Here is a 25,194-nt window from a genome sequence, read left to right as displayed (position 1 = left end):
ATGTCCAGAGCAGAGCGGAGAATAAGCGCCGCTAGCTCCCGACCATCCAACGCATGATGCCGTAAGTCCACCTGATCTGTCTCTGGGGAAGCTGCGGATCCCAAGGACTCCGCAGAGTCCCACAAACAAGAGGAGGCCCTAGCCAACACACATAAGGTGTTAAGGGCCTGCAGGGCAGCGCTTGTCGAGGCGAACATGTTGCTCCCCCAAGAGTCCAGACAGCAGGCCTCCCAGGACGGCGGAGTCAACAATGGCAGCAGCGAAGGAAAAGCGGTCCGTTAAAGGTGACTTGAGGCAGAGGGGTGGAGGGAAAGACACACTGGGTTACGAAGCGCTGGAAGGTGCCGGTACAGAAGGTGTGGAGGCACCGGATCCCCTGAAGCAGGGAGCCTCCAAGCCCCCGTCAGTGAAGAAAGGAGCGAACCCTCAAAGGGAAGCCAAGCTCCCTCCCACCAGAGCCCTGGTGGAAACCTCAAAGAGATGGGCCCCCAGGAAATGAGCAACCGGGTCACCCATGCGCAGAATGCCCACAGCCATGGACACTGCGTGCGCGAAGGCCTCACCCGCATCCGTAGGGCCCTGCGGTGGAGAAAGCAGATCCTCCGTAGACGACAGCTGTAAACTAAGGCGGCCGTCCCCGAAGTCAAGCGGGCAAAGGCCAGACCTGGAAGTCAGAAGGAACCAAAGAATGGGGCTAACACCTCAGAAATGGCAAGGAGCCGCCCTTCGATGACACCGGCGAAAAAGACACCACGCGGCGGCCTGTCTCCGGGGAGGATGACACCAGTAGGCATCCAACCTCCGGAGAAGAGATAGCATCCAGAGACGAATCCGCCGCTCGACGCCTGTGTCCGACGCCTGAGGCAGGACGTCAACACCCCACACGACGAAGGAGACGCCGGATAGGGCTGCTCCAAGCCACACCACGCCGGGGACCAGAGTGGAGCCGAAGTGGCCAAGGGCAGGCACTGGAACGACGCCAAACTCAACCTCTTCCGAGGCAGCCGCCTGCGTAGAGAAATGAGAGGGACCGGGGAGTGACACTAAGCCCTCCGCCAGCCTCGGCCCAGCGTGTGACGAGGTTATCCCGACGGACCCATGTGGCGGCGCCAGGGCCGATTCAACCGCCAACTCACCCTCCGACGAGGCAGCAGCCAGCGTGGAGGGGCGGAAGGGGCCCGGAGGGAGACGAGTGGTCCCCACCCACCCTCGACCCAGAGCTTGACGAGGAGGGTCCACCGACCCCTGTGGCACCACCGGGTCCAGCAGGTGCCGGCGTCGTCCGCTCAGCCGTGGACAAGGCCTCCGTCTGTCCAGAAGGCCGAGCGGGGCTCGGGGAGGCAACCCAAGCCCCGGCGACCTCCAGCGACACCACAGGGACTCTCGCTGGAGTTTGCGGCGAGGCAGAGGTGCAGTGGACTGAAGGAGGGACCCCGAGGGGCCGCACCCCAACAGCACCACATCCTCCAAGTCAGGAGCCGAACCAGTTGGCCCCAGAACCGCTGACGGCGCCAGGGAGGGCCTGCAAAGCCGCCGCATATGTCTCCATCTGGACTCTCGATGCCCCTTCACCGGGAAACAGTGGATAGGAGGACGACACGTGGGGTAGCATCACCCACAGAGAGCCCACGCCCCCGGTATGCCGAACACCAGCCCCCAGGGACAACATGCGACACTTACCCACCGGGGAGTGATGCTCTTGTGACGTCGGAGAGGGGCGAGGGCGACGACAACAATTGTTTCTGAAACAATCTGCTGAGGCTGATCGAGGGGATAAAGCCGACCTTGAGAGACGTGCCAAGAGTAGTTTCATCCTGCGCTCCCGCTGCGACTTCAGCTTCAACTGATGGCACGCCTCACAATCAGTGGGGCAGTGATCTTCCCCTAAACACCACATACAAATCAGGTGAGGGTCCATCTCAGACATAAGATGCCCACACGATGTGCAAGTCCTGAAGCCCAAAGGCATTCGCACACTGTTCCACCAAAAAATAGCACAATGAGGAGGAAAAAAAGGGGCCCCAAACATGCCCGAGCAGAGACCGGATCGGCGTTGCACGCGGAAAAAGAAAAAACTGACGTAGGCGCACCGGGGTGGGACGTATGTGACCTCGCTGACGTCACGTACGCGGACAACGCCTGGGCGGAGTCGCGTGATGCCGCCCCAACCCCGGCGCGCAGGGATGCTGTGGCAAAAAGTTGCCGGATCCAGTCTCACGCCTGGGGAGAAATCTACGTGAAGGAATATGCAGATAGTAGTCTCCATCACATATCTTTCTTTTTATAGAAGATCAGTGTGCTTTAGAGTTTAAGGCAATTTTTAAACCATTTTACTGAGAAAAGTGAGAGTTTTCCAATATTTATCCAAATTCACGGTTACGTCTTTTATTTAATCACGATAAAGTGTTACTTAAAGTGTGTCACATATTGCCTTAAAGTGTCAAATATGCAAACCGAAAACATGGTAGCTATGTTCAGAGCCAATTATTTAAGTGATACATCATGCTAAAAAAACTCATCAAATGAATTCAGCATGAAATATAAACCAGTATGCACAGGCAATCAAAATTAAATAAACATGCCAATGGGATATAAACAAATCTTACTATGTCAGAAGAATGGATTGGGACATTTTAAAATTAACTTACTGGTTCTGTAAGTGTGCTGTCCTTCTCTAAAAACTGAACTACGCAATACGCCAGCTAGATGAATAAAGAAAAGCAAAGAAAATTTACATTTATAACCTATTTTTTTTTTTAACAAAAACAGTTGTTCGGTATATCAGGAATTACATTTCAGAACACGTGGAACTACAGAAAAAAAGAGTTCTACCATGATAAAATGAAGTACTGTTGACGATAAACAGCACTTATACAAAAAATGAGAGCTCTTTAGTGAAACATTTGCTGTTATTCATGGAATAACCCCTTTAATACGCTCCCAAATCAAAGCTAATGTATAGTAGTCAGAACAAGCAGTTGTTACAACTTTGCTGCTGTCTTCATTGATGCTGCTTTCATCCTTATCTGACTGTCTGAAATGGTCTTTTAATCAATCAGAGGTAAAACCGCTACTACAGTAAGAACAGCTGTGGCTATGCCATATTGAAGCAGTAACATCCCTAATGCATCAGTGAATATGGTTTCAACTTCTGAGCAACAACGTTTTAAGTCAATAAATCTTTAGAAAACAAGGATTGATTACATTTGTTTCATACGTAAATTTTAAAGAAAATAACATCATCATTAAAGAACTGATATCATGGGTATAGCATGAAAACTAAGTCTGAATATGGTGCATTGTCTAAGACTAAGAACAAAACGGGCAGTGACAAAGCCAAAAGAATCTGACTTTTGTTGAACACTGGTCAATCAATCGGGGATTTGTTAAGCATGCTACTCAACCGTGAGGGTATCAAGGCGCCGGTGGGGGCTTCTTTTGTGCAGCTCCGAGTCAACTGAAGAGCCAGGTCTTGAGGCTCTTCCTGAAGGTGTGCAGAGTGGGGGAGCGTCTGATTTTGATAGGGAGCTCGTTCCAGGTGTTTGCCGCGATGTAGGAGTAGGCTCTTCCACTCGCTCTGCAGATGCGCAGGCTTTCGGCGGTGTCGGAGGAGCGGAGGTTTCTCTTGGGTAAGTGGAAGGAGACTTTCGTTGAGGTATTGGGGTCTGGTGTTGTGGAGGGATTTGTAGGCGTGGGTGAATAGCTTGAAGGTTATTCTCTTCTTGACGGGGAGCCAGTGGAGGTCTCAAAGCCGTTGGGTGATGTGTTCTTGTCGTGGGATGCAGAAGATGAGTCTGGCCATGGTGTTCTGTATAGTCGGGAGCTTGTGAAGCAGGGATTTGTTGATTCTGGTGTTTCCGTAGTCCAGTCTGCTTGTTATGAGTGCATGGGTGACAGTCTTTCTGTATTTGGGGGGGGGGGGGGGGGGGGGGCATCTGAAGGTCTTCCAAAGGATGTGGAGGGTGTTAAAGCAGGTGGAGGCGACAGAGTTGATCTGTTGGGTCATGGTGAGGGAGGAGTGGAGTATGATGCTGAGGTTTAGGGTGTGGTCCGTGGGAATATGGGGCTTACCGAGGGTGGTGAGCCACCACGTGCTGTCCCATGCTGAGGGGGTGGGTCCGAGCACAAGGACTTCGGTCTTCTTAGAGTTGAGCTTCAGGCAGCTGCTGCTCATCTAGGATGCAACGTCTTTCATTCCTTCTTGGAAGCTGGGTTTGGTGGTGTGGAGGTCCTTTTTGAGGGAGACGACGAGCTGGGTGTCGTCGACGTAGGATACTTTGCTGAGTCCAACGCTGTCGGACGATGGCGGTAAGGGGGTCCATGTAGATGTTGAAGAGTGTGGGGCTTAGAGATGATCCTTGGGGTACTCTGCAGCTGAACTCTGTAGGTTCGGAGAGGAAGGGCGGGAAGTCTGATTCTATGGGTTCTGCCAGTGAGGAAGGAGCTGAGATAGTCGAGGGCGGTTCCCTGTACGCCGGCGTTGTGGAGTCTGGCGGTGAGAGTGCAATGTCGAAGGGTGCTGAGAGATCTAGTAGGATGAGGGCCGTGGTGTGGCCTTGGTCGAGGAGTGTGAGAATGTCTGTGGCGGTGAGGAGGGCGATGTCGGTGCAAAGGTTGCTGGGGAATCCGGACTGGAAAGCGTCAAGGATGGAGTTCTCTTCAATGAAGTTAGTTAGCTGGACATTGACGATCTTCAGTGACTTTGGCCGCAAAGGTGATGAGAGAGATGGGTCGGTAGTTTTAGAGGTCCTTCGGGTTTGCAGAGGGCTTCTTGAGGAGGTTCTTGACTTCTGCGCATTTCTAGTCGTTGGGGAATGTGCCAAATCCGAAGGTGGTGTTGATGGTGCGTCGTAGCTCGGGTGCTATGGAGGAGTTGGCTCTGTGGGAGAAGTGCGGCGGGCAGGGGTCCCTGGGGGCTCCTGAGTGAATGCTTTTCATGGTCGTGGCGGTGTCTTCGTTGGTGACCGGGGTCCAGGCGGAGCTGGTAGGCTGGTTGTCGGTGATGGAGGAAGGAGTAGTTTCAGTGTCTGTTCGTTGAAGTTGTCATATAGGGACTAGATTTTCAGATGGAAATAGGAGCAGAGTTTGTTGCAAAGGTCCTGGGAGGGTGTGACGTGTGTAGCTTAGCTAGGTTTTGTCAATTTCTGAATGATGCATAAATAGTCCCCTTGAGTTGCTAGAGTTAGCAAGGATTTTTTTCTAGATGAAGGTTTTGGTGAATCTGATGAGTTTGGTGGTATTCTGTCATGGCGTTCTTGTAGTTGGTCCGATCTTCCACATTTTTTTTGTTTCTCCATAGCCTCTCGAAATGTCTGCAGGTGCGTCTGGATTCTTGGGAGGTCAGTGGTGAACCAGGTGGCCTTCATAGGGCGCTGTCTGTCTGAGTTGCAGAGGGGGGCGAGATGGTCTGCGCAGTCGGTGAACCATATGTTTAGTTCTTTGGTTGCAGAGTTGGCGTTGGTCGAGGTGGGAGGGGTATTGTGGTTGCGAGTGGAGTTGAGGTGCTCCTCGGTGACCTTGCTCCAGTTCTTTTGCGAAGGGGTTGGTGTAGGTTTGGGAGCGGTGGCTTTTTTCGAGTGTACACAGTGGTGGTCCGTCCATGGGGGTTGCGTAGTGTGGCTGAAGTGGATGTTGTTACCGCCTGCAAAGATGGGGTCGAGGTTGTGTTGTGTCCTGCCTTGTGGGTAGGGGGTGATGAGATATTACAATCCAATGTTGGCAAGGTTGTCCAGAAGGGCAAAGGAGTTGGGGTCACTGAGTAAGTGGAGGTGGAAGTTGAGTCTGGCCGAGCGGATCAGCAGAAGAGCAAGGCTCACCCACTGGACCACCAGGGATGTGGCGCTGGCATGAGCCTGCGGGTGGAGGAGGGCCTCGAACACCTACCTGGACAGAGAGGTGAAGGGGGCAACAACGGAGCTGCTGGGACGGAGAGCAGAGTTCCCTGACCAGGAGGTCAGAGATCTTACTCTGGTCCGTGATCAACAATGAAATTGTGATGGTAAAGCAAAGACTGTGGTAACCACTGTGCAGTGCAGCATCTCATCTCTGATTCGGAATCAGCAGATACTTTAATAAATAAAGAGACAGATGGAGATAGGATATCATTTAGCGATGCCGGTTAGTTAAGGGTTGGGGGGGGGGATTCCATTTCATAGAGTTCTTAAGTTCATTAAACACTGTATTTTGATTCAAAATGGATATCACTCAAAATAGGAGAGAACAGGGGATGAAAAAAGAGAAAACAAAAGGAAAAGGAAAATGGAAAATGTTGTCGTTAGTCATCTCATCATATGTTAGTAGATCCATGTAGTGATACAATGTATAACTGCTGTAACATGTATACGGTTTGTTATAATGGACATTGATGCCAATAAAATAAAATAGAATAAAATAAAAAAAGTTGATTCTGGCGTTGGCACTGATAAATAAAACGAAGGCACTGTACCCTGAGTAACTCCCTGTGTGTTTAAAGACACCATGGCTATAGCAACATTGGGTGCAGCCTAACTTCCTTCTGGGTAACCTCCGGCAAAAAAAGTATTAAAAAAAAACACTGCAAGGAAGAGACCGTCTGTCAATGCGTCAAAAGGCAAAATATGTTTCAAACACATAGCCCATTAATCTGTGGTAGGGCCCGTTACTCTGAAACAGAAAAAACAGATACGACAGCAAATGTTCGAACAATTTTCCATGCACATCAAATCCAGAGGAAGTCATTAGAAGTGCCTGCGACTCTTTGGGGGACAAATTTAATCAGCTGGGCGGTGGGTTGTATAATTTCATTGAGACTGTTATATGCACGAACGGTGCATGTATTACTATGCTGGAATATTATGCCATTACAGATAATACAGGGACACAGTGAGCTTGTAAAATCTAAGCAGAATAAGTCTAGTTTTAGTAGCCACTGGTGTGATCATGTGCTTCCTTGTATTCAGTCTAATGTAGAAGATCAATAATGTTAATAAAATTTGTACAGCGCACGAATACCCACAGGGAAAGTTGCTATGAATAGTGAAGAGCATATGACAAGGACTGGCAAAGTCAATAGGTCTTGTCTATTGTAGCGGTATTTGCTTGGCAAGGTGTTTAAGCCATTATGTACGCCACAGTGGCTGTTCAACATGGCGAAAAGGTAGTGGAAGGGAGTAGAGTAGATTGGAGTAGGGTCGACTGGAATGGGGTAGATTAGTGTAGAGTTGAGTGGGGGTAGAGTGATGTAGATTGGTGTGGATTAGATTGGAGGTGGGGTAGATTGAAGTGACTGGGGTCGATTAAGTTGAGTAAAAAAGAGTGAATAGATTGGGGTACACTAGGGTGGTATGGGGTAGAGTAGTGTGGGGTAGTTTGAGCGGGATATAGTGGGGTAGACTGGGGAAGAGTAGGGTGGATTGGAGTGGGGTAGATTGGAGTGGGGTAGAGTGGTGTGGGGTAGACTGGAGTGTGGTAGAGTGGAGTGGGGTACATTGTAGTGGGGTAGATTGGGATGGGGTGGAGGGGAGTAGGGTAGAGAGGAGTGGGGTAGATAGGAGGTGGAGTGGGCTAAAGTGGGGTGGGGCAGATTAAATAGAAGTGGGATAGATTAGAGTGGGATATATTGGGAGACTGGGGCAGATTGGAGTGGGATATATAGGGGGAGATGGGGTAGATTCGAGTGGGATATATTGGGGTAGACTGGGGAAGAATCGAGTAGACTAGGGAAGAGGAGTGAGATAGATTGGGGAAGAGTGGTGTGAGAGTGGGGTAGATTGTAGTGGGGTTGGGTAGATTGTAGTGGAGTTGGATAGAGTAGTGTGGGCTAGATTGGGGTGGGGTGGGGTGGGGTGGGGTAGATTGGGACGGGGTGTGGTAGATTGAGTTGGATATAGTGGGGGAGATTGGGGAAGAGTGTACTGGGGTAGACTGGGGAAGAGTGGGGTGGGGTATATTGGGGAAGCGTGAAGTGGGGTAGACTCGGGAAGAGTGGAATAGACCGGGGTTGAGTGGGGTAGATTGGGGAAGGGTGGAGTGGGGTAGATTTGGGAAGAACAGGGTCGATTGATGGGGTAGGTTGGAGTGAAGCTGGATAGAATGGTGTAGGGTAGATTGGGATGGGGTAGGTAGATTGGAGTGGGGTTTGATAGACTGATGTGGAGTAGATTGGAGTAGATTGGAGTGTGGTAGATCGGAGAGCAGCAGATTAGATGGGGTAAACTGGAGTAGCGTGGGGTATGGTAGATTGAAGTGGGTTGGTGTGTGTTAAATTGGACTCGACTTGGGTAGATCTGGGTGGCATGTGAAGTTGAGTGGGGTAGGTTGGGGACAGTGGGTAGATTGGAGTGGAGTTGATTAGCATGGAGTGGGGTAGATTGGTGGATTAGAGTAGAATGTAATCGAGTGGGGTGGATTGGAATGGGGTAGAGTGAAGAGGGATGACTGGGGTAGATTGGGGTGGGGTAGAATAGGGTGAGGTAGATTCTGGCAAGGCCAACTGGAGTGTAGTAAATTCGGGTAGACTGAGGGGGTAGATTTGGGATGGGTATATTGGGGTACAGTAGATTGGGGTGGGTAGACTGGAGTTGAGTGGATTGGGTTAGATTGTAGTGGAATGGGGTAAATCTGAGTGGAGTGTGGTAGATTGAAGAGAATTGGGGTAGAGTGGAGAGGGGTAGACTGGAGTGAGAGAGAGAAGTGGGGTAAATTGGAGTGGAATGGGGTAGATTAGAGTGAAGAGAAGTTGGATAGATTGTAGTGGAATTTGAAGTGGGGCAAATTGGAATGGAGCAGTGTCAATTGGGACAGGGGTAGATTGGAGTGAATTAGAGTGGAGTGCATTGGGGTAAAATGGAGTGGAGTGGAGTAAGCTAGTGAGGAGTGAGGTAGGCTGGTAAGGAGTGAGGTAGGCTGGTGAGGAGTGGGGTAGACTGGGGTGGGGTTGCTTGGGTTAGATTGAGTGTAGTGGTGTAGAAGTAATGGGGTAGAGTGCAGTGTGGTTTATTGTAGTGGGGTAAACTGAAGTGGGTAGATTGTAGCGAAGTGGGGTGGGGTAGATTGGAGTGGAGTAGATTGTGGTAGACTGTTGTGGGGTGAGAAGATTGGGGATACTGGAGCGGAGCGGGATGGAGTGGAGTGGGCTAGATTGGAGTGGGGTAAATTGGAGTAGTGTAAGTGGTGTGGAGGGGCGTGCAGTACAGTGGGATGTGTCGTGGAGCGATTGGCATAGACTGGAATGGCGTGGAGTCGACCGTGGCGTAGAGTGTCTCAAAGTGGAGAGGAGTGGACTGGCGTGTCGTAGAGTGTCTCAAAGTGGAGAGGAGTGGACTGGCGTGTCGTAGAGTGTCTCAAAGTGGAGAGGAGTGGAGAGGGGCGTGGCATAGAGTGAAATGGCGTAGAGTGGAGGGGCGTGGCATAGAGTGAAATGGCGTAGAGTGGAGGGGCGTGGCATAGAGTGAAATGGCTTAGAGTGGAGGGGCGTGGCATAGCGTGGAGGGGCGTAGAGTGAAATGGCATAGAGTGGAGGGGCGTAGGGTGAAAGGGCGTGGCATAGAGTGAAATGGCGTGGAGGAGCCTAGGGTGAAAGGGCGTGGCATAGGGCGAAAGGGCGTGGCATAGGGCGAAAGGGCGTGGCATAGGTGAATTTACTATCAGAGGAAGATCTGACCTGCGTAGAGCGGTCACACCGCATTGCTAGCTAAAGTGGTGCATTTTGCTTGATTTGCAAGCCTTTTTAAATCTCGTTTTTTATTTAATTTTCGTTTTTATTTTCTCTTTCCCCTGTTTTTAAGGGCTGCTCCCCCACACTTGCACTATAATTGGCATTTTCACTGCATTTTGCGGGTCCCGGATCCTTTTGTTTCTGCCTCTCGGCAGCTGGGCAGTTTGGCGGCCATCTTGGGTGAGGGAAGGACGCCGGGCGTGTAGTGCACGCTCTAGCGCCCAAGGACGCTCGACCTCTTCTTAAGGAGGGCAAATCCAGGGCTCGGTCTTGCTGAATTTACTATCAGAGGAAGATCTGACCTGCGTAGAGTGGTCACACCGCATTGCTCGCTAAAGTGGTGCATTTTGCTTGATTTGCAAGCATTTTTAAATCTCCTCATTTTTTATTTAATTTTTCTTTTTATTTTCTCTTTCCCCTGTTTTTAAGGGCTGCTCCCCCACACTTGCACTATAATTGGCATTTTCACTGCGTTTTGCGGGTTCCCGGATCCTTTTGTTTCTGCCTCTCGGCAGCTGGGCAGTTTGGCGGCCATCTTAGGTTAGAGAAGGACGCCGGGCGTGTAGTGCACGCTCTTGCGCCCAAGGACGCTCGACCTCCTCTTAAGGAGGGCAAATCCAGGGCTCTGTCTTGCTGAATTTACTATCAGAGGAAGATCTGACCTGTGTAAAGCGGTCACACCGCATTGCTCGCTAAAGTGGTGCATTTTGCTTGAATTGCAAGCATTTTTAAATCTCCTTGTTTATTTAATTTTCGTTTTTATTTTCTCTTTCCCCTGTTTTTAAGGGCTGCTCCCCCACACTTGCACTATAATTGGCATTTTCACCACGTTCTGCGGGTCCCGGATCCTTTTGTTTCTGCCTCTCGGCAGCTGGGCAGTTTGGCGGCCATCTTAGGTGAGGGAAGGACGCCGGGCGTGTAGTGCACGCTCTAGCGCCCAAGGACGCTCGACCTCCTCTTGAGGAGGGCAAATCCAGGGCTCTGTCTTGCTGAATTTACTATCAGAGGAAGATCTGACTTGCGTAGAGTGGTCACACCGCATTGCTCGCTAAAGTGGTGGATTTTGCTTGATTTGCAAGCATTTTTAAATCTCCTCGTTTTTTATTTAATTTTTGTTTTTATTTTCTCTTTCCCCTGTTTTTAAGGGCTGCTCCCCCACGCTTGCACTATAATTGGCATTTTCACCGCGTTTTGCGGGTCCCAGATCCTTTTGTTTCTGCCTCTCAGTAGCTGGGAAGTTTGGCGGCCATCTTAGGTGAGGGAAGGACGCCGGGCGTGTAGTGCACGCTCTAGCGCCCAAGGACGCTCGACCTCTTCTTAAGGAGGGCAAATCCAGGGCTCTGTCTTGCTGAATTTACTATCAGAGGAAGATCTGACCTGTGTAAAGCGGTCACACCGCATTGCTCGCTAAAGTGGTGCATTTTGCTTGAATTGCAAGCATTTTTAAATCTCCTTGTTTATTTAATTTTCGTTTTTATTTTCTCTTTCCCCTGTTTTTAAGGGCTGCTCCCCCACACTTGCACTATAATTGGCATTTTCACCGCGTTCTGCGGTCCCGGATCCTTTTGTTTCTGCCTCTCGGCAGCTGGGCAGTTTGGCGCCCTTCTTAGGTGAGGGAAGGACGCCGGGAGTGTAGTGCACGCTCTAGCGCCCAAGGACGCTCGACCTCCTCTTAAGGAAGCCATGCTGACGCGCAGCGGTCACGCGCAGCAGGAACGCCGGATCACCGCCGGAGTCACGCCATAGTCCAGCCCGTCTGCGCCCGTCAGCGTCCCGGAGGCGAGCGGGGCTCTTTCTCTGAGATTACCTTCTCCTGCTGCTACTAGGATTTCCTACACGTCGTTTGAGCTTCGGTCTCTGTTAAAGATACCCTGTGGCTGTCAAAGTTTTTCCGGGTCGATATAGGGGTAAGAGACGATGCCCTGGCTGTGGGTGGGTACCAGATAATGCCCCGGCCACTTTACCATATAGGGAGCCGGATAGTGTGAAGCATCTCTGCTTGCTTCTAAATACTAGGTCAGCACGTAGGCATGCGTAGGATATCTATGATCTCCTGACTGTTGAAAAGCCGTTATGTCTAATGTTAACAGAGACTTGGTTTGAGGACTCTTCTAATCCCGATATATCCATAGCAATCCCCCCAGAATATAATATATTCAGGCAAGATAGGTTGGATGGGAGGGGCGGGGGGTAGCACTTGTGGTGAATAAATGGGCCACTTGCTCCATTATTCCCATGGATGCTATTACTGGATCTGAAGCCCTTGCTTTCTCTATAGCTCTGGCGCCGCATCAATCTTTTAAAGGGCTCTTGGTTTATAGGCCCCCTGGACCGGCTGGCTCTTTCTTCGACGAGCTGCAGTCAGCTATCTCGGCGCTGGCTTTAAGAGCTGAGCACTGCATCCTGGCTGGGGATTTCAATTTCCATATGGATGAGGGATCGGACCCAGATACGATCAAGCTGATTGAGATCACGGCCCACTTAGGCTTGGCGCCTTACTTGTTCGGACCAACGCATGATAAGGGTCATACTCTGGATCAGGTTTTTTCAACGTCTCCTATTGAGATCATGTCACTTCTGCCGGTGCTCTGGTCAGACCACAGGATGGCCAAATTCTATGTTCTAGGCACAAAGAAACCAACTAGCACCGCCTCTAGGCAGCTTGGGCGAGCCCCTAGGGCGTTTCATCGGGTGACTCCTGAGATTCTGGCTCAAGCATCTCTCGATCATCCCTGCCCTTTCACAGGAGTTTTAGAGAAAGATCTAGAGTCCTTGCAGGCATGGCTAACAGATAGGCTGAACGATCTAGCCCCTGAGACGGCCCCCTGATTAACATCGAAACGGGTTTCTGCCCCCTGGTTCACCGAAGCACTGTCGGCCTCTCGTAGGCAATGCAAGGTGGCTGAAAGGGCGTGGCGTGCTCAGTATGACCCAGCAGCCAGGCTTGTCTACAGGACAGCGGTCAAGGCCTATCATCGGGACATCCTCTTGGAGAAAAAAGGCTATTTTGCTAGGAGGATAGAGGCTGCCTCCAACTCAAGCAAGGAGATCGTCACGATCGTCAGGGAATTCACGGCCCCTCGAACTAATTCTACCCTGGCCGCTCCCTCTGATTCGTGGGCCTCCGCTCTCGCCAACTTTTTCACTACCAAGATCAAATCGATCCAGGATTCTTTTCCTTTGAGGGTAGTTGAAGTACCTCTGAGCCTTGAAGATGGGACAGGCCCAGGGGCCCTCCCGGGTTCAGTCTTGGCAGATTTCCCGCCTATTTCAGCTCCTTCGTCACTGGCACTTATGGCCAATCTTAAATCTGGGTCGCCTCTGGACCCATGCCCTGCCAAATTCCTGGCGAAAATGGCCGACGTTGTAAATCGCTGGCGAATCCACTCCTGAATCTCTCCTTGACTCGGGGAATGGTCCCGCAGGCCTGGAAGCAGGCAATGGTCATTCCCCTTCTTAAGAAGCCGGGTCTTGACCCGGAGGCCTTGGTCAACTACAGGCCAATCTCTCTTCTCCCCGCGCTGGCTAAGATCCTGGAGAAGCATGTTCATATCGTGCTTTCCAATTTTTTGGAATCTCACAATCTGCTGCACTCCACTCAATCTGGCTTCCGCCCCAATTTAAGCACCGAGACATGGCTTTTGGAGGTGTCTGAGGCCATAAAAGAGGCGCTAGATTCGGGCGGCAAAGCTATGCTCGTAATGCTGGACTTTTCGGCGGCCTTTGACACCGTCCCCCTTGAGGGTCGCCTCACCAGACTTCATGAGATCGGTCTGAGGGGGACGGTGCTCAGCTGGTTTACATCATTCCTGGCAGGCCGTCGGCAAACGGTCTGGGCCTCACCCAGCTCCGCCGTGATGCCGCCTTTGGGAGTCGGAGTTCCGCAGGGATCTGTGTTGAGCCCGACTCTTTTTAACATCTTACTGACCCCTTTGGCGGCATTGGCGGAGTCTTATGGGGCCCAGATTGTATCCTATGCAGACGATATCCAGCTCCTCTTTACCTGCAGGAAAGGAGAAGATTTTAAGTGCCTTGGGGCTGTTTTTAAATGGTTCCAGCTCAACAGCCTCAAGTGCAACTCAGACAAGTCGGAGGTACTCTTCTTCGGCTGCCCACACGACCCAGACTGGCAGGAATGGTGGCCTGTCAGCATGTTTCCTCCAGCGCACTCTTCCAAGCTAGCTAAGAATCTGGGGATCAAGATGGATAATAGCCTGGCGTTAAGATCTCAGATCCTTGGTCTCACGGGGACATGCTTCGGCCTCCTGAGGATGCTCCATAAGTTTCTTCCTCTGCTCTCAGAAGATCATAGGAAGACGACGGTGCAGACCTTAATCGGCTCATGATTGGACTATTCCAACGTTCTGTATCTTGGCCTGCCGGAATATCTTTTACAACGTCTGCAGGTCGTCCAGAACTCGGCCGCGCGGGCCATTTTTGGCCTTTATAGACGTTCCAGAGTTTCACGCCTTTTGCAGTCGCTCCATTGGCTGCCTATCCGGAAGCGGATAGTGTTTAAGGCCTTGACCCTAGCCCATAAGGCTCTTCATGCCTCGGGAGCTAAATATCTCCAAAGGAGGATTGCCTTCTATCAGCCGACCCGATCGTTGAGATCTGAATCACTGTTCCTTGCGGTGGTACCTCGAGTAAAGAGGGCCCGCATTGGGGGTCGCTCCTTTAGGCTGCTGGCACCACAGATTTGGAATATGTTGCCTCTGGCACTACGCAGCACCTCTAATCTGTTGAATTTTAGGAAGGGCCTTGAAACTTGGCTTTTCGCCCAGTAATTCTTTTCTCTGTGTTGTGTTACTCTACGACTGGTTTTAATAAAAGCGCCGGGACACTCTTTGGAGTAGCCGTGCGCTATAAAAGACAAAACATAACATAACATAGGACGAAAGGGCGTGGCATAGGGAAAAAGGGCGGGCATAGAGTGGAGTGTCGCAGTGTGGTGTATGCATGGTATGGTAGCGCACTGCCAATACAAACATCACATTTTCAATTGAAATGAACATTACACTTGCACCGAAGTACGGTTTTACTGATCACAAACGATATTGCGTGCAAATGTAATCACATAGAGTACTGATATGATCTCATTCATATATTTGTTTCTACCACACTTCAAAATAATTTTTTTTTCAAATGTGCTTAATTTTGCACTAATTCTGATATATTCGGAAACACCAGCACAGTTAATTTTTTCTTTTGTCTGTTGTGTGCTAGGCGAAAAGAGAGGGAAAAAAATGCACCCTCTCCTCTAACACGGATACTCAGCAGGATTGTCAAAAACATTTTTATCAATCTGATGTCTGAGAACGAAAAGTAAACACCAAGTTCCTGGAGAGCTTGACATTTGACTTCGGTCTTTGAATGCACAGCAAATATAACAAGATTTAAAGGTCTGTTTACAGAAAGAGAGTTTGTGGAAGAATACAGTAAACAAGGCTTTGGGCATAGGGAGGGATTAACTCAACCTGGACTGCCAAAAGCAAATAAAGCCAGCAAATCGAAAGCCCGAAAATGTGAGTTAGAAACCACAAAGTCAATGGTAATCAACAGGCAGAATGCATTTCTAGGAAATCTTTCTGAATGTCCTTAAGATGTCTTCAGCAAACCAGACAGCAAAGCTGTCTGGAAGGCCATGAACTAAAAAACGAACACACCCATCAATATGTGAAAACCCAACGTTGTTTTACAATTGCCAGCTGAGGCCATCCCTCATGTGGTTGGCCTTATGGATGCGAACACTTCGTACATTGACTAAATAGAGGAGTGAAGACATTTAAAAACATAAGGTGGTTGTCTATGTGAACTGGATGAAGTCAACACCTGATGAAATGCTTAGGGTGAGAAGAGTATAATGGGTGGGCAACTAGTGTAAATCACGTACAGGAGACTTATTGTAAATTTTAGAAATCCCCCCCATGGCCAGCAAGGTATTATATAGGTTGAATTGTATGAGTGTAGTAGCATTAGGGTATTACCTCCTGGATTTTTCTACAGACCGATCAATTGTCTCTGCTACAGGGAAATAGTAGATCTAATAATAATCAAAGTTAGGGTAGTTCCTCATATGCCACGTGGTCACCAAGGGTTGAACCAAGTGGCTTCTACTAGTGTCACAGGAAGACCTGAAAGTCATATCTTGGTGCCCTCACACACCTGTTAGAGTGTCAAGCGTCAACATTGGGCGCTCTTCGTCAGGCCGGCGTTGCAATGCCCAACAGCTCTTTGTCAGAGATCTTTTGATCTCGAACACGCCATATAGATGAGTGAAAGTGAGAGGGCTAGACAAAAGTGTAACAAGTGAGAGAAGTGAGTCATACAATGTTCACGGGTCTGCGCCTCAGTCGTTGTAGGCTAACGATTCCACCTCGAGGAGAGGGAGACACAAGGTGGAAAAGTATATGCAACAGATAGTAAAAAATAAGGGTCAGAGTCCACTGTATTGGTACAAAGAGGATTTCACTAGTGCATCTGAAATTTGTGATGTGAGCCTGCTAGGCTGTACAAAGAGGTGACAGTTTCTCTCAGCACAAAAGCTCAACAGAAACGCACTAAAAATTTTAATTCGCAAAGCATAGAGGTATCATATGGATGATGGTACGCATGCATGCATCAAATCCAATCATGTAATCTGGTTGACAACAGGCTTACGCACGTGATATAGTATGATGTACATTCCGGTATAGTAGTAACGTACCCCGAGATAAGCAGAATAATGCTCCTTAGGCAAGATGAAGGGTCTTGGTCAAACTGTGGGACACCTTCATTGGAAAGAAAAAGAAGCATCCAAGCTCATTGTTTAAAAACAAAGTGCCCTCTAACGCCGTGAACTAGACACTAACGCTCTCAGTGTTAGGGACAAGATGCAAAGTACACATCTTGCCACAGGGAGTAAATAACGTGTGCAGTATAATATCATTATAGTGAATAATGCCCACAATGCCGCTTGTGCTTCGCTCTGTAAAAGCAGTTGTAAATTGCAGATTCATAATTCACTATTGTCCTCTAATCGATTCATCATATACTCATTACCACACAACACTGAATGTCAAAATACCCAGCCCTGTGGTCACTAGAACCGTGAGGTTACACTGGCCATGAGATGATGATCGGAAAGGAGGCAAACTGATCAATAACAGTAGACAAGTGGCAAAAATTCTCCAAGCGCTCCGTTTCTTAAACGGAGATCAAACACACTTGCATTCAGGAAAGTGAAGGACCCCACTCTGAAAGACTTACTTGTTAGGCGATCTGGACATTGCCTTCAGACCTACTCGCCTCCATGCAATGAGGCGGCGTCCCTCTAATAGTGATGCCGGTCACGTGATCGCGTCACTGGCGAGGTGTATGTGATGCAGTCTGGCTAGATGGCAAACACTGGCCACATTGGAGTAGGGAGTTCCGTTAGGGATTGTAGTCTCTAAAAATAGTTCTATAGTCGGTTTTGGGGCGAAACTTCAATTGTGTGGGAAAAATGCATTCAAATTAGTCTTCCTTTTCCATTTAGCCATAATCAGTATGAGAAATGTCTCATATAGGATATTAGAAAAAGTATTGTTAAATGACTATTTAAATATCGGTTCACTTAGCAGACATCTTAAGACTCTTAGATGTATTGGTAGCAACCGAGATAACAAGGACGAGTGAAGTGTGTCACATTCCACAAAGACACAGTCTGGTAGGATGGGATGAATAAAGAATTTTGATGAAGGTAGGAACGTCGTGGACCGGTAGGGAAACCCAATGTAGTCCCTATTATAAAGCCCAGCTGGTAGAAGAGATTAGCCCCTAGGAAAGAGTTTGATCAGCTAGGGACCAAGTAGGATTATGCTTCGCTTGCGCTCAACCATGGTAGTGAGCACTGGCATATGTACGAGATAAATGATTGTGTTCATCATTCAAGCCTTCTTTTGACATTCCGTGTTGTGTGGTAATGAATATATGAAAAAATCGATTAGAGGACAATAGTGCATTATGAATCTACACATTACAACTGCTTTTACGGAGCGGAGCACACGCAGCATTGTGTGCATTTTTCACTATAATGCTATTATACTGCACACTATATTTACTTCGCCCTGTGGCAAAACGCGTACTTCGCATCTTGTCCCTAACACGGAGTTCACGGCGTTAGAGGGCACTTGGCACTTTGTTTTAAACAATGACTTTGAATGCTTCTTTTTCTTTCCAATGAAGGTGTCCTACAGTTTGACTGGGACCCTCCATTTTGCCTAAGGAGCATTATTCAGCTTTTCTCGGGTAGGTTACTACTATGCCAGAATGTACATCCTGCTACATCACATGCGTAAGCCTGTTGTCAACCATATCACATGATTGGATTTGATGCATGCATGCATACCATCATCCATGTGGTACATCTACGTGGTGCGAATTAGAATTTTTAATGAGTGCCTGTTGAGCTTTTGTGTCGTGAGAAACTGTCACCTCACTGTACAGCCTAGCAGGCTCACATCACCAGTTTCAGATGCACTAGTGAAATCCTCTTTGCACCAATACGGTGGACTCTGACCCGTATTTTTAACTATCTGTTGCATATTCTTTTCCAACTTGTGTCTCCCTCTCCTCTAGGTGGAATTGTTGGCTTAAAACCACTGAGATGCAGGCCAGTGAACATTGTATGGTCATCCTTTACTAGAAAGGAGACCTTAAGCCCCTGACGGGCACAAAGTTGCCATGTTTTTGAGGTACTGACGAAGTGCCGCTCGAGCCTTGGGCACACAGGGCACAAAACATAATGACCACACTTTATTAGCTGCTGTCCTGGTACTTGAAGACCACACAATAGCACCATTGTTTTTACTTAGTCCTGGTACCCTTCTCCTATAAATCTTTGTTTTTGAGATACCAGAGCCTATTTTAGTCACCACTCACTCCTCTCACTTTTTACTCTTCTCTAGCCCTCTCACTTGCACTCATCTATACGGCGTATTTGGAGCAAAAGATCTCTGACGAAGAGCCCCGACAGGACATTGCAGTGCCGGCCAGACGAGGAGTGCCCAATAATGAAGCATGACACCTTAACAAGTATGTGAGGGCACCAAGATCTGACTTTCAGGTCTTCCTGTGACAGTAGTAGCAGACAACTGGTTCAACCCTTGGTGACCAGATAGCATATGAGGAACTAACTCAACTTGGATAACTATTGAACTGTTCTTTGGGAGGAGCATGAGTGTAGGGCCTCAGTAAAATAATTAACTCTGCCTTCCCTCCTTTGATCTAGAAATAGCAGATATAGCCAGGGGGCAGAAGACTCGTTTTACAGCTTATAATTTTGCCATTTATTTCTTTGAGCCCCTTCGCCTCGTTGGATGGAAATGATCTACTGCTTTCCAGTTAATTGGCCAACCACTCTGCCCTACAGTTGGGCTGTACAAATTCATGCTTCAACACAATTGGTTTTAATGTGAATTCTATTAACAACAGAGGGTGTGCTCCTTCATTGTCCAGTATCGTTAATCTCGTTTCTTGGAATGTAGCCAGAGCTCGAAGAAAAATGGTACCTAAGAAACTGGAGCTCAACATAAGTTGCAGGTCGATGTGTGCTAATCCTTCAATGCTTTAGCTGCCCCCTCTCGAGCAGGCAGGGTCAAAGGTAGATTCATTATTTTGGACTCTGTCCAGGGTCAGTAATATGGTTTTGCCCCGATTCAAAGTTCTATTAGTTACTACACATTCAATTGTCTGCTTCAAATTTTGGTCTTCCATTTCTACAATAATACTTCTGACCATAAAACACAGACATTATTAAGTACTTGGAACATGATTTGATCTCTGTGAAAGGATATAACATTTCTATAATATGGGCAGGGGACTTTAACATTCACCTGTGCAAACTCTCTTCCAACTTTGTTTTTGGTACATCTAACACAAGAAGGGATGACTTATTATATTTTGCACACAACCCTTATGGAGATGCTCTTAATACTCTGTTGAAGTACAATTTATTCATTCATGTTAAAGTTGTTCCTCTGCCTCTCCACTAGTTCCTATGTACAAAGGCCTGGGCTCCGACAGTGTTATTAATGATTTTGCTTCTGGATGACTAGTTCCAATTTATGTCAGTTTATTAATGTTTTTAAGTATGCCAGTGACCATAACCCTTAATCTATGACTCTATGCATTGGACAATTTTTCAACATTTTGAATGATCGAATGCCTGAGGTTAAGTTAGCTAAAAACAAATGTTTAATGGTAAAATGGACTAAGGTTAACTCTGTCTGTCTGCTTATAGATCTGTATGATGGGAATGTAGGGAATTGTTGGCTGTGTTTGGATTAGAATGCTCAAGGAGCAATGATTTTGAGTTCTTTTAACTCAATTTACGAGTCTTTATTGTCTGCCCCTTTTGGAAGTACAGGGGACAAACCATATGGATGGTTTGATGAGGTAACTTATTCTGCCCATAATCTTAAGCTAGTTCTGAAGACGTTAGACTACTGTCAGACAGAAGTACAAACTTAGAGGTTAAAATGCAAAGATCAGTAAAAAAATGTAAGAGTGTTGGGATTTTCTTTTGAACCTAGCCCCTTAAACCTATTTCATTGAAATTAATTAAGGTTTAGGAGTTTATTTTAAACACACCCTCAACCCCTGCCTACACTCAAGGTTACCATAGTACTCCGCTTACAAACGTGTTGGTCGAGGTGGCGGAGGCCATTCGGGAGTGTTTAGACGCTGGCAGGAGGGCTGCTTTAATTCTACTTGACCTCTCGGCGGTGTTTGTCACTGGATGATGTCATCAGTGATGTCATCAGTGATGTCACTGACCATGCCATGAATTATTTAATATGCGACGTCATGAGTAGTGCATTGTGGGGGCGCGAGTTATAGTTAGCTGAACTAACTATAACGGTGGAATTTCTATGGTTTTGTACGAGTGAAATGTCCAGCTAACTATAACGTCTGCAAAACCTATGGTTTTTTCAGTGAATTTCAAATGTTTTATAAATGCTAATTTCTAACTACAATGTCCCAAAAACCTATATTGTTTTTAAGCAAATTTTAGAAAGACGTGCATACTTTTTGTAATGAAAAACTAACTGTAACAGTAGTCTGTTATAAGTTATAATTTAACAATGTTTAAAACTTAATTAGCAGTAATTAACATATAAGTGTGGAAAAAGTGTGAGGCAGCAGCTATGATACCAGACTTCAAACAACCTTCACAGTTCGATTCAAGGCTCCAGCAGCATGTTAGCCCACCACTACGTCACTGTGGGCAACACCTTGCTTAATCTTCCTGACACCCAGGAGCGCCGGCACACCTTTCCGGGGGTAGCTGTACGCTTTACAAATGCTGGCATTTTTTAAATTTAAAACCATAGTGGTGAGAAACATTAGCACATTTTTTTTCTTCTATTCTGAACGATATTTTTTTAATGTTTTCTAATTCGAATTACGGCAATTAATAGAAGTTTTTAGTCATGAGAATGGAAACGACAAGGTCTGCCGGGTAACAGTTTTTAAGCTCTCCAAAGTATGTACATATTAAGGACCTTATGCCTGTTAGGATCGAAATCGAAACCTTTCACCGCTTTACATTTTGTAACTTTTCCCAACACGTGCACAAGTTAAACAGTTAAAACGTGAGCACTTGTGAACTGTAAAACGTGTCATCTAAATGGGCGAAGCCGCATCTTCCTTCCATAGACTACTTAATAACGAAAAAGTATATAAACCACACCCGTTGTTCGATTAGTTTTGTATTTGCGAGTTATTCATGCGTGTCCATTCTGTGATGCAGGTTCCCTTTTCTAGCGTTGGATTCTTGTTTTGTGGCAACAGAACATATTCCAGAGTTGTAAGTTGTTTGATTATGGCATAGTTGACTTTTATAATACGTAGCTATTTGTCATTATTTAAACATTTGTATTAAGAAAAAAGTGTTGTTGGTTGTTTTTCGCTTTTTCCTGTAACGTCAGCAGCTTGTTTTCAGAAACAGACAGAATACAGCAAACCTTGCTCCTTTGAGCTCATATACTGTGACTTTGTATATTATAATATTGACACTGTACTTGACCTCAGAGGTGTTGGTGACCTGTCGCCGTGAAGACTGAAGATTTATACGTAACGTCACCAGCTTCTGGTTGTTACTCAGTTTCCCCCTAGGGAATATATACTGTGAATATGTATATTATAATATTAACAGTCATTGTGATCTCAGAGGAGTACATGACCCATCGGCACGAAGACTAAAGATTTATACGTAACAACACCAGCTTCTGGTTGTTACTCTGTTTCACCCTTGGGATCACATAGTGTGAATATATATATTATAAGACTCACAGTCATTATGATCTTACAGGAGTTTATGACCTGTCACTGCGAAGATGAAAGATTTTGAAGTGCCGGAGAAAAGAAGCTCTGAACATATTCACCGCTGGAAAGTATTTCGCTATTGATCTTGTTTTGTATTCAAAACCTTATCTTCCTTTTCCTTTTTGTGTGGCATCAGTGCCACTCTTTATATTGTAACTAGCAGCCCGTCCCGACGTTGTCCGGGAGCAATTAGGCTTCAGGGCCCCCGTCCGCCCCGACGTTATCCGTGGGTCCCCCGGAGCCTTCCTCCATATATTGCAGTATTATACCTCTATGTTTACTTTGTATGCTTTTGTAACCTGCACACGTAACTTTTTCCTCCTGTAATGCACCGTTTGGCTCACTTTTTTAATGCTCCGTTTGCTTCCTCTTGCTACCTGCACACGTCACTTTTTCCTCCTATACCTCTATGTTTACTTTCTACGCTTTTGTAACCTGCACACGTAACTTTTTCCTACTGTAATACACCGTTTGGCTCACTTTTTTAATGCCCCGTTTGCTTCCTCTTGCTACCTGGACACATCACTTTTTCCTCCTACACCTCTATGTTTACTTTCTATGCTTTTGTAACCTGCACACGTAACTTTTTCCTCCTGTAATGCAGTTTGGCTCACTTTTATAATGCTCCGTTTGCTTCCTCTTGCTCACGATGTACGCTTTTGTAACCTGCACACGTAACTTTTTCCTCCTGTAATGCACCGTTTGGCTCACTTTTGTAATGCTCCGTTTGCTTCCTCTTGCTCACGATTTTCATTTTTGCTTCATTTTTCCACCGCTCACAAATAAATAAATAAATAACCTACCTCATCCGCCGCTCACTGCTCCTCCCCGCCTGTCCGCCACTCCTTACCACCTGTCCGCTGCTCCTCACCGCCTCTCCGCCGCTCCTCCCCGCGCCATGTCCGCCGGTCCTCCTTGCGCTCCTGGACGCCGCTCCTCCTTGCGCTCCTGGACGCCGCTCCTCACGTCGCGGCCGGCGCTTCTTCCAAGGGACTACTTTTTTTTTTCGGTACATTTTTTTAATAACGTATATTTATTACGTTTATATAACCTATGTCCATCTGCACACCCTGACGATTACAACAATGTATCGGGTGTGGGGATTGGCGTTGTGGTTCCCGAGTTTACCCGCCTCAAAGGTTCAAAGTTCTTCCTTTATAATAGTAGTATAGATAGGTCATATTGTCGCATGAACAGGAGTTGGAGATTTGTCGGCGCCAGGAGTAAACCATCTGAAATACAGCTTACTGACCTTTATAACTTACTTGATCAGATATTTTTACAGTGAGAATACTTCTCGAAATTGCCTTCTAAAAACAAGATAGTTTGCATAGATACTTTCTTAGTGAATACCTTTGATAAACCCTACATTTCTGAATGATATTTTGTAATTTCTATTTTTCTCAGTTGCGGTTCCTATTCACCTTCTCCCTATAGAATATACAGGACCAGTAGTGTATATTATTATACTACTATCCTATATATTCTTAAAAGAGTACGTGATTTTCTAGTGGAGGAGGGGGGGGGGGGGGAGCGACCTCTAAACACTACGTCAGAATGTTCCCGAATTCTACAGAATAGAAATTGTAAAAAATGATAAAGCGTACATTTCTATGTAATATAAAGTTATTTGTGTTTAACTGTTTTTTATTTGTTATTGTTCTTGTGACCTGAGAGGATGTAGTGTGCGAGAGTTTCTTGTAGCACTTCTTGTCTACTTTATCTAAAAGTAACTCATGCTCTCTTATATTATCAAGAATATGGGGCAACACTTTAACAATCTATAGCAGAAAAAAAGGGAGGGTGTGGCCACACTTACGGGATATTTATGAATTGCGTTTTTATTTGCCACCCTTTTGATATATACAGCGTCAGTTTCCGAAGAAAGTTTATTTGAAATTGCTTAATAAAAACTGTTTCAAACCTAGACGGAAATTTTTGCTGTGCAACCACACCTCCCTGTCAGAAAAGTAAACACCACATTATAAGTAAATAGTGCTCCTGGGAAGTATCCCACCCGCAAACTTCATAAAAAGAAGACGCAACACAGATATTTTTCCGCCGTGATTTGTACACCCCACTCCAATTATATAAATGGCCCTTAAAATATATAAAAAACAATTTTTACCTTCACAATCCCTGTCTACCACCTTGTGACCACTGTACAGAGTTAATAGTGTTCCTACCCTCCCCGCTACTACTTTGTTTCCCCATACTCCATTGAAGTGCATCACAAAATGGTTAACAACAGTGAACCATTCCCAGCCAATAATGAGCAAACTTGCACTCGGAACACTTTAGCCAATAAAATATCCATGGTGTTCCGCAGAGGGGGAATGAATCGCTGCCAAAACTTCTACTTTTAATGCTTCACAGTTAATGAACATTAAGCTTGGGAAGGTACTGCTTGGAACAAGTCAGCCAATCAGATGTCCCTGCTACTTAGCGCAGGGGGAGGGAATGGCTGGAAACACTTCTACTTTTAATTGCTCGCAGCCAATGAACATTAAGCTTGGGAAGGTCCTGCTTGGAACACGTTACTCATCAATGATCCCTGATGCTCTGTGGAGGGGGGAGGGAATGGCTGACACTTCTACTTTCAATGGCTTACAGCCAATAAACATTAAGCTTGGGAAGATCCTGCTTGGAACACGTCAGTCAATCAGAAGTCCTTGCTACTCCGTGCAGGGAGAGGGAATGGCTAGCAACACTTCTACTTTTAATTGTTCGCAGCCAATGAACATTGAGCTCGTTGTTGGAACATCTCAGCCAATTAAACGTTAATTTTGTTCCGCACACAGGAACAGAACACGCCCTCCCACATAACATTACATTTCGTTCAACAAAGTGACACTGCCCGTGATAAAGATGAACACCGCATTATAAGTAAACATTACTGCGCATTATATTAAAGGAAAGCTGCAATACGACGCATTGTTATTTTCCCGATATGATTTCCACAGCCTACTGAACATTGCCGCAGTACAGCATATTGTTGTTTTGCAGACGTGATTTCCACAGCCTACGCAACAGTCACCCTACCTGTGTGTGCACACCCTACACACTGCTTGCCGCAATACAGTGCATTGTTTTCCAGACGGGATTTTTAGAGCCTATGCAACGTTACTGCTTGCCGCAATACGGTGAATTAT

The 25,194-nt window shown here is 46.9% G+C and overlaps 1 protein-coding gene across 3 annotated transcripts in view; it reads right to left on the bottom strand.

Moving 5' to 3' along the window:
- Positions 1 to 25,194, bottom strand: part of PPP2R5C (protein phosphatase 2 regulatory subunit B'gamma) — a 1,413,048-nt gene that overhangs the window by 462,143 nt on the left and 925,711 nt on the right. For all 3 annotated transcript variants that reach the window (XM_086937820.1, XM_086937822.1, XM_086937821.1), the window contains one exon: positions 2,649 to 2,702. In XM_086937820.1, coding sequence (XP_086793946.1) covers positions 2,649 to 2,702 — 54 coding nt within the window. The remainder of the gene's footprint in view (positions 1 to 2,648; positions 2,703 to 25,194) is intronic.

This window comes from Lissotriton vulgaris, chromosome 9 (assembly GCF_964263255.1).
Source record: "Lissotriton vulgaris chromosome 9, aLisVul1.2, whole genome shotgun sequence".
In the NCBI taxonomy this organism is placed as follows: Eukaryota; Metazoa; Chordata; class Amphibia; order Caudata; family Salamandridae; genus Lissotriton; species Lissotriton vulgaris.
The sequence above is the reverse complement of the archived record's forward strand: the minus strand, read 5'-3'. Positions and strand labels throughout refer to the sequence as shown.